The sequence below is a fragment of the Oncorhynchus kisutch genome, linkage group LG18 (assembly GCF_002021735.2).
Source record: "Oncorhynchus kisutch isolate 150728-3 linkage group LG18, Okis_V2, whole genome shotgun sequence".
NCBI classification, from domain to species: domain Eukaryota; kingdom Metazoa; phylum Chordata; class Actinopteri; order Salmoniformes; family Salmonidae; genus Oncorhynchus; species Oncorhynchus kisutch.
The window spans coordinates 35,033,055-35,045,366 of record NC_034191.2 but is presented as its reverse complement, the minus strand read 5'-3'; the positions used below and the strand labels follow the sequence as shown (position 1 = coordinate 35,045,366).

Here is a 12,312-nt window from a genome sequence, read left to right as displayed (position 1 = left end):
TCAACAGGGATATTTTATCAATGCTTTGCCCAGCCAAAACGTTTCTGAAATAAAATGAGAGATGGAGATGGACAACGACGATAAAGCGTGTAGACTATACCACTAAATACAAATAATAATACGGTATAAATACTCCCATCACATTTGCAAAAACATTAAAATAATATATTGTCAAGTCAATTGTTGTATGTGCATTAGCAATATTTTGCATGAGCAGTATATTGATTTATAAAACATATACTTTTTATTATAATAACACTAATAACAAAAGCATTTCAAATAGGCCTACAAATAAAACGTCTAAACCACACTAACAACAATAATAATAACAACACATATTAACAACACCAATAACAATAATAATACTATTAATAATAATAGCCTAATAATAATAGTTATTATTATAACTTGTTTTATAACTCCTATATGTGCAACTGCTTTTGAATCTGATACTGGTGCCTAAACATTTTATGCTTTTGACATAAACGTGTGCTGGGTGTTAGAATCATCATGCCATACTGCCTGTGTTTTTACAATCATTCTTTCACCTTTAACTTCGAGAGTATAATCATATTACCATAATTTCCTGCTCTTATTCAATTGTAATAATTCATATAATGCCTTATGTGAAACATGTTCTAAAGAGTGTGAGCCGGCGAAAAGGACGGGAGTGGAGCACGCTAGTGCCCCGGTGAGCAGTGCCCCTCCGTGGAGAGAAGTGAGAGTATTTTATAACCTATACGGACCACTGAGCTCTGGTACCGACACCCATTCAACACAATCTACATTGCCAAAACACCACGGGGACTTTTCCGTTCAGTAGAGATACACAGAAATAATCTGCAACTGTTCGCTCCTGGATTTTTAACTACATCGAAAAGCATCCACTATACCCTTCTACTTTTCGATCAAAGTTAATATTAGGCTACACTTGTGGCTATTTGGATATTGAGGTGTTCATATTTCCACCGTTTGGTTATGGGCAGGAGTGTCATGCACCCCAAAAAACTGAGCAGGCACAAAGTATGTGAGGATGGCTGGGGGGTGATCCTGGAGGAGGGCTATGCCCCCATCCATAAATTGGAGAATTTAGCATTTTTTGTTGTTGTTGTATTTAATCCCTTTTTTCTCCCCAATTGCGATCCAATCTCATCGCTGCAACACCCCAACGGGCTCGGGAGAGGCGAAGGTTGAGTCATTCGTCCTCCAAAACATGACCCACCAATCCACGCTTCTTAACACCCGCCCACTTAACCTGGAAGCCAGCTGCACCAATGTGAGGAGGAAACACGTTCAACTGATGACCGAAGTCAGCCTGCAGGCGCCCGGCCAACCACAAGAGCGTGATGAGCCGAGTAAAGCCCCCCCGGCAAAATCCTTCTCTAACCCGGAGGACATTGGGCCAATTGTGTGCCGCCCTATGGGACTTCTGGTCACGGCCGGTTGTGACACAGTCTGGGATCAAACCTGGGTCTTTAGTAACGCCTCAAGCACTGTGATGCAGTGCCTTAGACTGCTGCGCCACTCAGGAGGCCCAATGTAGCATTATTTCAAACTCCTGAAACAGCTTTTTCCTGTGATCTAGAGCCATAATCAGTTTGCTTAATTATATGTAAAGCAATAATGATAATAATTCTGCATGTCTAAGCAAACGTCTTGAGCTGTCTGTATCCTCCTGACAAAACTACATATGCTTCTCTGAATCTCTGCTCAAGGGTAAAATATTGTTATAGTTCTAACCATGTTTTGAGCCTAGTGCTTGTTTACAATTACATCGTTTGTAAACAATAGAGTAAAAAATTCGTATATTTTGGGTTCTGAAGGGTTACGACAGTTGAACTAAGGTCATGAGGGATTTATAAATAATATATTTTTTAAATCAATTGGTATACAAATGGTATATTCACGGTCTCTCTCTTCAAGCAGATTTCAGTAAAAACTGTGACTGGGCCACTCAGGGACATTCACTGTCTTCTTGGTATGCAACTCCGGTATAGATTTGGCCTTGTGTTTTATATTATTGTCCTGCTGAAAGGTGAAGCCATCTCCCACTGGCACCTACTATCATACCCCGTTCAAAGGCACTTACATATTTTGTCTTGCCCATTCACACCCGGAATGGTAGACATACACAATCCATGTCTCAATTGTCTTCTCCCCTCCATAATACATTGATGGAAGTAGATTTAACAAATGACAACAATAGGGGATCTATGTCATGGAAAGAGCAGGTGTTTGTAATGTTTTGTACACTCAGTGTAGATTGAAAACCTAGACCTACAGCCATAGGGCCTGTATATATGCCCCCTCCTTATACAAAGTCCACATTCAACCAATTCATTTCATCCTTTTTTTATCAGCAATAACCCAGTAACCTCTCCTCATGTGAAGTCAACATCTTTCCCCTGCAAACCCAACTTGTGCTGGAGAATGAAGTAGCTAATAAAGTATTAGTGACTGTGATTACATTAAGTCTTTACGCAAGGCTTTCATTCGATGTCATGTGATTCAAGCAAGGAGTTCTTGGTTCAATTGAATACTTACTGGTTCAGTCGTGTTTAAGGCTAAATATATTTGATGAGCTTGGTAGAGCTTGGAAGAGCACACCCCTTGCATTTGAACAAATAAACCAAGTCTGCATCTTGGCGACACACTTGAGAAACCCGAAGAAAATGCACCAAGACAAGAGTATCATAACAACACCCATCGCGCTGTGGAGAACATGTGAGCAAATACAATCTAACTACTGTAAGTTATAGTATCAACATACCGTTGTGTACTTCAACAAAATAATATGTCTTTGCCTATCAAAGTGTGCATCTCTGCATTAACAACAATCAACTAAGAGCTGCTAATAGTTTATAAAACTGCAACCAAATACTCTCCCCAAACCATTTGTCTGTTGACATTTTATTCATTTAACATCCATTAGTATTGGTTTCTTTGCAGCAATTCAACCATGAAGGTCTGATTCATACAGTCGCCTCTGACCAGTTGATGTTGAGATGTGTCTGTTACTTGAACTCCGTGAAGCATTTATTTGGGCTGCAATTTCTGAGGCTGGTAACTCTAATGAACTTCTCCTCTGCAGCAGAGGTAACTCTGGGTCTTCCTTTCCTGTGGCGGTCCTGATGAGAGCCAGTTTCATCATAGCGCTTGATGATTTTTGAGACTGCACTTGAAGAAGCTTTCAAAGTTCTTGACATTTTCTGCATTGACTGACCTTCATGTCTTAATGTAATGATGGACTGTCATTTGTCTTTGCTTATTTGAGTTATTCTTGTCATAATATTCTTACTTTGAAGAATATCAAATATCAAATATATTTTGATTTTTTTTAACACTTTTTTGTTTACTACATGATTTCATGTGTTATTTAATAGTTTTGATGTCTTCACTATTATTCCAAAATGTATAAAATAGTCAAAATAAAGGTATTGCTATTTGTCAATCCTGATGCATATCTTTGGTTTGGAGGTGTTAAATTTGTTAAAACGCTTTACAACAGCTATATTAAATTACACCCAACCAAACAAGTGGGTGCAGTGATGACAGAATCTTAGACTACAATATTTCTAACGTTTGTTGCTCCATAATGTTGTACCGCCATCTAGTGCTCAATAAGCGGCACGGTTTACAATAACGCAATGAAACAAACTATTTTCTAAACGTACCTATAAAAAAATATATTCTACAACAGAGGTATAGATATGTAGATAACACTAGCAATACGATGATGGTAATGTATACATTCACTGCTGGTATTTCAGGAGCGAGCAAACTATTGACATCTTGGTGAGGCAGATAGTTGAGTGCATTTTAACAGTGATTCCCGGTAGACCTATCTAGGGGGCGGATTACTATGCACTCTCGAGACAATCTGGAGAAGTATTTATGGACATGGTGTGGCGGGGATGTCTACGGGCAGTCGTTTATCCTCGAACTCAGCAGCTCGATTAGGTCACAGACAGGGTACAGAGCCGTCCTCATCAATTCTGATTGACTTTTCCATTGCAAAAGTCTCTTCAACTAAGAGACCTGACAAGTAATCAATCCGTCATTCAATCAGCGTTATTTATCTGGGGTTTACCGTAAGAGCAGACTGGAGTGGGATGCTCGTCAGTTTCCCGGTTGCAGTGACATAATGGTTTCTGGAGACCATGCATAGGAATAAGGAATAAGACAGCTGTGTGTGCCACGGTCACACAGAAGTTCCAAAATCCATTCGTTTTTATTAGCACTGAATCAAACTATTTAATTTCAATACCAAACAAGAGCTCTTATTCCCATAGATAATTTTTTTTGTCTCCAATGTAAGCCTATGCCTGCCCTCTTCAGCCTAGGCTATATCCAAGTTATTTTGTGCCTTAACAAATGAACAGTTCATTCTCCTTGGGAAACATTTAGAAAAATACCTTTAATCAGAATCAGTGTTTCATTGAATTGTCTCTGGTGAGTAGGCCAGGGAAAGGCATCAGACATGACTCAGAAGCACTTGTGATGGATCACGTTGGACCCCATCTCCTGGTACTCCAAGGCACTGATGCACATGTCTCCAAAGATGGAGAGAGAGGACAGAAGGGAGCCCCCCAGCCAGGCAGTGTCCATCACAGGGACTGGCCCCACGCGGCATCCTGGCGGTGCCAGAGCCGAGGCCTCCTCCCTCAGTCTGTGGCCCATCCCGGGAAGGAGGCTGGAGCCCCCGGCAAGGACGGCGTTGTCTAGGAGCAGATGCCACAGGTCTGCATCGCTCTCCAACACAGAGCTCACCAGGAGACTGGGAATGCCTTGTGTTACCATGCGGACAGTCTGAGGAGAGAAGAGGATTTCGGGTGCCCTGAACCTCTCGCTGCCAACCCTCAGCATCTGTCCGTCGGGGAGCTGGTAGTCCGCATCGGTGCTGCCGATGATGGTTGTGGCTATCTCTGAGGAGGGATCAGTGGATACATAACACATCTGCTCCTTGATGATGGTCACGGTGTCATGTTCCTGTGTGGTTCTGGAAAACTGAGCTCCGGACTCCTTCAGCAGCAGAGCCAGGTGGGCCGTGACATCCTGCCCTCCCAGGCCCAGCTGACGCACAGCGTGGGGGAGGCAGTGGCCCTCGAAAACTGGGACGGTGTGGGTGACGTCGTAGCCACAGTCCACCACACAGCCGGTCACCCTGCCTGAAGACAGCAGGGCCAGGAGCGACTGAGGGGCCATGTACAATGCAGGGACACCCAGACCCTCGAACATCATCCTGCAGGTCTTTTCCCTGTCCGACTGGGTGGTCAAGGGGAACTCAGTCAGTAAAACCGGGCTCTCACATGAGGGGGTCTTCACGTGCCTGTTGAAAACATAGCTCCATATGGCCTCCATATCAGCCCATGACACCACCCTCCCACGCTTCATGGGACGAATCACAGACAAGTCGTCTCTCCTCCCCCATGCCTCATCTCCAAAGCAGAGCTCTCCTTCACTAGAGTTGCTCTCAGATCTGCCAGTGACATTTTTACAGATCAGACTAGGTTCTGTACTGCCTGAGGTCCCAACTCTCATCTGGTCAGTTCCATTGTCAATCACAATTGCAGTTGGCAAATGTGCCATTTCTCTCTCAATTCTAGCAGCAGAAAGTATGAAAAGAGTGCCCACAAATATGAAATAAAGTTATGCCTTATTACAGTCCCCCCTTCTCTATTCCTATCACTTTGTGATAGATTACCAAGTACCTCGGAAATGAACAAAATTCTGATTTCAGAACAGACTAGAACACCATTATGATGTCACAACCACTTTCTCCTCTAGTTATAATGTGAGTGTATCCGGATCGGTGACAATGGGTGAGTTCATTTTGCATCACCCGGTGTAATTGTTGTCATATAACCTGATTTGGTGGCGCGAGTAAATAGTTGCATTTAACTCAGCAGATAAGAAGAAGATGAAATCGCGAGACACTGTTTGTGTCCTGTTTAGGTTTGCAATACTGACAGCATTGTGCGTAAACATTTTATTATTACTTTTGTATGTATTTTTATTCAAGTTTTACAGAATGTACATCAATGTAAGCACAAAGATTTGACCATATCCCAACCACCCTCCTTCCCTCCATACAACACATCCACCCAACCCCCCTAGTCCCCCCCTACCTCTCCGCCCTACCTCAGTCCACCCACCTTGATTCCCTCCCTCCCTCCCAACCACCCACCCAACCCCCTCCCAACCACCCACACTGATCACCCCAAATAGCCAACCCATCCCACACCCTCCCTCAATTCGGTCCTAGAAAACAAAAATTCTACAGAGATATCACCACAAATAAACAATCAAGAATACAGGGGGGGTATACAAACAACTCAATACAGATTCAAAATACAAAAACAGAAATAAGTAAATGATCAGTAAACCTTAGACAAACGTGCTTGGACTGGATAGCATTATATTGATGACTGTACCTATTATGTAATGACTACTGGTAATGCCTACTGGGAAACCTTGAAGCATCTCATCAGAGGAGAGCCTCTGCAAGCCATTAGAGTATATAATATCAATGGTTGCTATTTTCTAACAAATGTATCATTGGAATCCCTAAGAGAATACCTCATTTTCTCAAGCTTACGGAAGAACATTACATCGTTGAGCCATTGAGAAGTAGAAGAGGGCTGAGCAGACTTCCACTGGAGAATAATCCTACATCGAGCTAATAAGGATGTAAAAGCAACGATATGGGCATGTTTGGGGTCCAAGGAGAACAAGTCTTCTGGAATACCAAAAACAGCTATCAAGGGACAAGGCTGCAGGTTCATTTCAAGCATCACAGATAAAGTTTGAAAAATAGAATCCCAGTAACTTTGCAGTTTAGAGCATTGAATGAACATGTGACTCGGGTCACATGGTGAGACATGACATCTATCACTCTCATCATTTACATTTGGATATATGTCAGACAATCTGGATTTGGAAAAATGCACCCTATGTAAAACCTTAAATTGTATGAGACCAAGATGAGCACAAGATGTAGTGGAGTGTACTCTATCAACCGCATCATCCCATCACTCCTGTGTAAATTCAACACCCAGATTTGGCATGGATCCCCAGATCCTCAAAAGGTCCTACAGCTGCACCATCGAGAGCATCCTGACCGGATGCATCACCGGCTGGTATGGCAACTACTCAGCATCTGACCGTAAGGCACTACAGAGGGTAGTGCGAACGGCCCCGTACATCACCAATCTTCCTGCCATCCAGGACCTATATAATAAGCGGTGTCAGAGGAAAACCCATAAAATTGTCAGAGACTCCAGTCACCCAAGTTATAGACTGTTTTCTCTGCTACCGCATGGCAAGCTGTACCGGAGTGCCAAGTCTAGGACCAAAAGCCATAAGATTGTTGAACAATTCATAAAATCGCCACCGAACAATTTACATTGACCCCCCCTCCCTTTTGTACACTGATGCTACTCACTGTTTATTTGTTACCTATTCATAGTCACTTCGCCCCCACCTACATGTACAGATTACCTCAACTAGCCTGTACCCCTGCACACTGACTCGGTACCGGTGCCCCCTGTATATTGCCTCGTTATGTTATTCTTATTGTATTACTTTTTATTATTACTTTTTATTTTAATATACTTGGTAAATATTTTCTTCTTCTTGAACTGCACTGTTGGTTTAAGGGCTTGTAAGTAAGCATTTCACTGTAAAGTCTACACTTGTTGTATTTATAAAATAAAGTTTGACGGAGTGTTGGCGGAGTGTTTGTCCAATGACAAAATACACAAATAGATCTGAGAAATGACTGCTTTCTGTCGAGGTAATAGAGTCAATATGCCATCTCAGGGTTAGCAAGGGGGTGGAGCAGGGAAGCCAGAAAATGGGGAGGAGACACAATGCCTAAAAAAGTGAGATGGAGGCAAAGAGTATTTAGAGGCCAGGTTTGGAAAAAATCTTGGAAGGACTTAATACCTTTCCTTGTCCAGTAAGAGAAAGCATTATCTAGTAGAGAAGCGAGGAATAAGTGATTCTTATTAATAGGACCCATAGTAGATGCAGCAGAGAATTTAAAATGTTGCCGAAACTGGTACCAAATCTTAAGTGTGGAAAGCACTACAGGATTGTATAGCAAGAGGGGCATGTTGGGAGAGAAGAGCAGAGTAAAGCAGGAAGAGAAGCAGAAATACAAGAACGTGCCTCTAGGTGGCCCCATGGGGTATCTGGAGCATGTAACCAGAATGGCAGTTTCTGAAAGTTGGCTGCCCAGTAATAGTATAAAAAGTTGGGCAGTGCCAGCCATCCACTAAACTTGCATCTCTGAAGAAAATATATACTGACTCAGATCTACCTCCCCAGATACATGTGGTAACAGCCTGATTGATTGACATAAAAAAAAAACTTTGGTAAAGACAATGGGATAGATTGAAATAGATAAAGAAATTTGGGTAAACTGTTCATTTTTACAGCATTAATCCTTGCTATAAGTGAGAGTGGAAATTAGTTTTCATTTGCACAAGAAGGGGAGCAAAGCCTGCAGAAAAAAGAGCATGTAATGAACGAGTTATGTTTAGCTGAAAGGGCTGTCTGCTGGAGCTGTAGCGCTGCTGGACTGACTGGGAAGCACTCACTTTTCAGGAGATTCAAATCCACTCTTATTAGTCACATGCACCGAATACAACAGGTGTAGTAGACCTTACAGTGAAATGCTGAATACAACAGGTGTAGTAGACCTTACAGTGAAATGCTGAATACAACAGGTGTAGTAGACCTTACAGTGAAATGCTTACTTACAAGCCCCTAACCAACAATGCAGTTTCAAAAAAAGATGGATAAGAATAAGAGATAAAAGAGATACTCTCGATGGTGCAGCTGTAGAACCTTTTGAGGATCTGAGGACCCATGCCAAATCTTTTCAGTCTCCTGAGGGGTAATAGGTTTTGTCATGCCCTCTTCACGACTGTCTTGGTGTGCTTGGACAATGTTAGTTTGTTGGTGATGTGGACACCAAGGAACTTGAAGCTCTCAACCTGCTCCACTGCAGACCTGTCGATGAGAATGGGGGCGTGCTCAGTCCTCTTTTTCCTATAGTCCACAATCATCTCCTTTGTCTTGATCACATTGAGGGAGAGGTTGTTGTCCTGGCACCACACAGCCAGGTCTCTGACCTCCTCCCTATAGGCTGTCGTTGTCAGCTGTTGTGTCATCTGCAAATTTAATGATGGTGTTGGAGTTGTACCTGGCCTGCAGTCAAGAGTGAACAGGGAGAACAGGAGGGGACTGAGCAAACACCTGTGTGTTGTGTTGTTGTGTTGTTACCTACCCTTGCCAACTGGGGACGACCTATCAGGAAGTCCAGGATCCACTTGCAGAGGGGGGTGTTTAGCCCCAGGGTCCTTATAGCTTATTGATGGAATGAATAGCTTTGAGGAATGAATAGCATTCTCACATAGGTGTTCCTTTTGTCCAGGTGGGAAAGGGCAGTGTGGAATGCAATAAAGACTGCATCATCTGTGGATCTGTTGAGGCGGTATGCAAATTGGAGTGGGTCTAGGGTTTCTGGGATGATGGTGTTGATGTGAGCCATGACCAGCCTTTAAAAGCATTCTATGGCTACAGATGTGAGTGCAATGGGTCAGTAGTCATTTAGGCAGGTTACCCTAGTGTTCTTGGGCACAGGCACTATGGTGGTCTGCTTGAAACATGTTGATATTACAGACAGGGACAGGGAGAGGTTAAAAATGTGAATGAAGACACTTGTCAGTTGGTCAGCGCATGCTCGGAGTACATGTCCTGGTAATCCATCTAGCCCAGCGGCCTTGCGAATGTTGACCTGTTTAAAGGTCTTACTCACATCGGCTGCGGAGAGTGTGATCACACAGTCGTCCGGAACAGCTGGTGCTCTCATGCATGTTTCAGTGTTACTTGCCTCGAAGTAAGCATAGAAGTAGTTTAGCTCGTCCGGTAGGCTCGTGTCACAGGGCAGCTCTCGGCTGTGCTTCCCTTTGTGGTCCGTAATAGTTTGCAAGCCTTGCCACATAAGACGAGAGTCAGAGCCGGTGTAGTACGATTCGAAATTTGTCCTGTATTGACGCTTTGTCTGTCTGATGGTTCGTCGGAGGACATAGCGGGATTTCTTATAAGCTTCCGGGTTAGAGTTCCGCTCCTTGAAAGCGGCAGCTCTAGCCTTTAGCTCAGTGCGGATGCTGTCTGTAATCCATGGCTTCTGGTTGGGGTATGTACGTACGGTCACTGTGGGGGCGTCCTCGATCCACTTATTAATGAAGCCAATGACTGATGTGGTGTATTCCTCAATACCATCGGAAGAATCCCGGAACTTATTCCAGTCTGTGCTAGCAAAACAGTCCTGTAGCTTAGCATCTGCGTCATCTGACCACTTTTTCAAAAATCTAGTCACTGGTGCTTCCTGCTTGAATTTTTGCTTGTAAGCAGGAATCAGCAGGATATAATTACTGCCAGATTTGTCAAATGGAGGGCGAGGGAGAGATTTGTATGTGTCTCTGTGTGTGGAGTATAGGTGGTCCAGAGTTCTTTTTCCTCTGGTTGCACATTAGGAATCATGTAGTAACCAAAATAATGTTAAACAAATCTAAATATATTTAATATTTTAGATTCTTCAAAGTAGCCACCCTTTGCAGTGACGACAGCTCTGCACACACTAGACATTATTATCTCAACCGATCCCTCTCATTCTTGGTCGAAAAGCCCTTACACAGCCTGGAGGTGTGTTGGGTCATTGTCCTGTTGAAAAACTAATGATAGTCCCACTAAGCGCCAACCAGATGGGATGGCATATTGCTGCAGAATGCTGTGGTAGCCATGCTGGTTAAGTGTGCCTTGAATTCTAAATAAATCACAGACAGTTCACCAGCAAAGCACCCCCACATCATCACACCTCCTCCTCCATGCTTTACGGTGGAAACCACACATGCTGAGATCATCCGTTCACCTACTCTGCATCTCACAAAGACACGGCGGTTGGAACCAAAAATCTCACATTTTTGACTCATCAGACCAAAGGAGAAATTTCCACCGGTCTAATGTCCATGGCTCGTGTTTCTTGGCCCAAGCAAATCTCTTCTCCTTATTGGTGTCCTTTAGAAGTGGTTTCTTTGCAGCAATTTGACCATGAATGCCTGATTCATGCAGTCTCCTCTGAACAGTTGATGTTGATATGTGTCTGTTACTTGAACTCTGTGAAGCATTTATTTGGGCTGCAATTTCTGAGGCTGGTACCGCTAATGAACCTATCCTCTGCAGCAGAGGTAACTCTGGGTCTTCCTTCCCTGTGGTGGTCCTTATGAGTGCTTGATGGTTTTTGCGACTGCACTTGAAGAAACTTTCAAAGTTCTTGACATTTACAGTGCCTTGCGAAAGTATTCGGCCCCCTTGAACTTTGCGACCTTTTGCCACATTTCAGGCTTCAAACATAAAGATATAAAACTGTATTTTTTTGTGAAGAATCAACAACAAGTGGACACCATCATGAAGTGGAACAACATTTATTGGATATTTTAAACTTTTTTAACAAATCAAAAACGGAAAAATTGGGCGTGCAAAATTATTCAGCCCCCTTAAGTTAATACTTTGTAGCGCCACCTTTTGCTGCGATTACAGCTGTAAGTCGCTTGGGGTATGTCTCTATCAGTTTTGCACATCGAGAGACTGACATTTTTTCCCATTCCTCCTTGCAAAACAGCTCGAGCTCAGTGAGGTTGGATGGAGAGCATTTGTGAACAGCAGTTTTCAGTTCTTTCCACAGATTCTCGATTGGATTCAGGTCTGGACTTTGACTTGGCCATTCTAACACCTGGATATGTTTATTTTTGAACCATTCCATTGTAGATTTTGCTTTATGTTTTGGATCATTGTCTTGTTGGAAGACAAATCTCCGTCCCAGTCTCAGGTCTTTTGCAGACTCCATCAGGTTTTCTTCCAGAATGGTCCTGTATTTGGCTCCATCCATCTTCCCATCAATTTTAACCATCTTCCCTGTCCCTGCTGAAGAAAAGCAGGCCCAAACCATGATGCTGCCACCACCATGTTTGACAGTGGGGATGGTGTGTTCAGGGTGATGAGCTGTGTTGCTTTTACGCCAAACATAACGTTTTGCATTGTTGCCAAAAAGTTAAATTTTGGTTTCATCTGACCAGAGCACCTTCTTCCACATGTTTGGTGTGTCTCCCAGGTGGCTTGTGGCAAACTTTAAACAACACTTTTTATGGATATCTTTAAGAAATGGCTTTCGTCTTGCCACTCTTCCATAAAGGCCAGATTTGTGCAATCTACGACTGATTGTTGTCCTATGGACAGAGTCTC

At 43.1% G+C, this 12,312-nt stretch overlaps 1 protein-coding gene across 1 annotated transcript; it reads right to left on the bottom strand.

Moving 5' to 3' along the window:
• Positions 1-4,411: 4,411 nt before the first annotated feature.
• Positions 4,412-5,688, bottom strand: LOC109909517 (actin-3-like). Its single transcript, XM_020508540.1, has one exon. It carries the CDS (start codon positions 5,587-5,589, stop codon positions 4,486-4,488), a length of 1,104 nt encoding a protein of 367 aa, XP_020364129.1. The 5' UTR covers positions 5,590-5,688; the 3' UTR covers positions 4,412-4,485.
• Between the last annotated feature and the right edge of the window lie 6,624 nt (positions 5,689-12,312).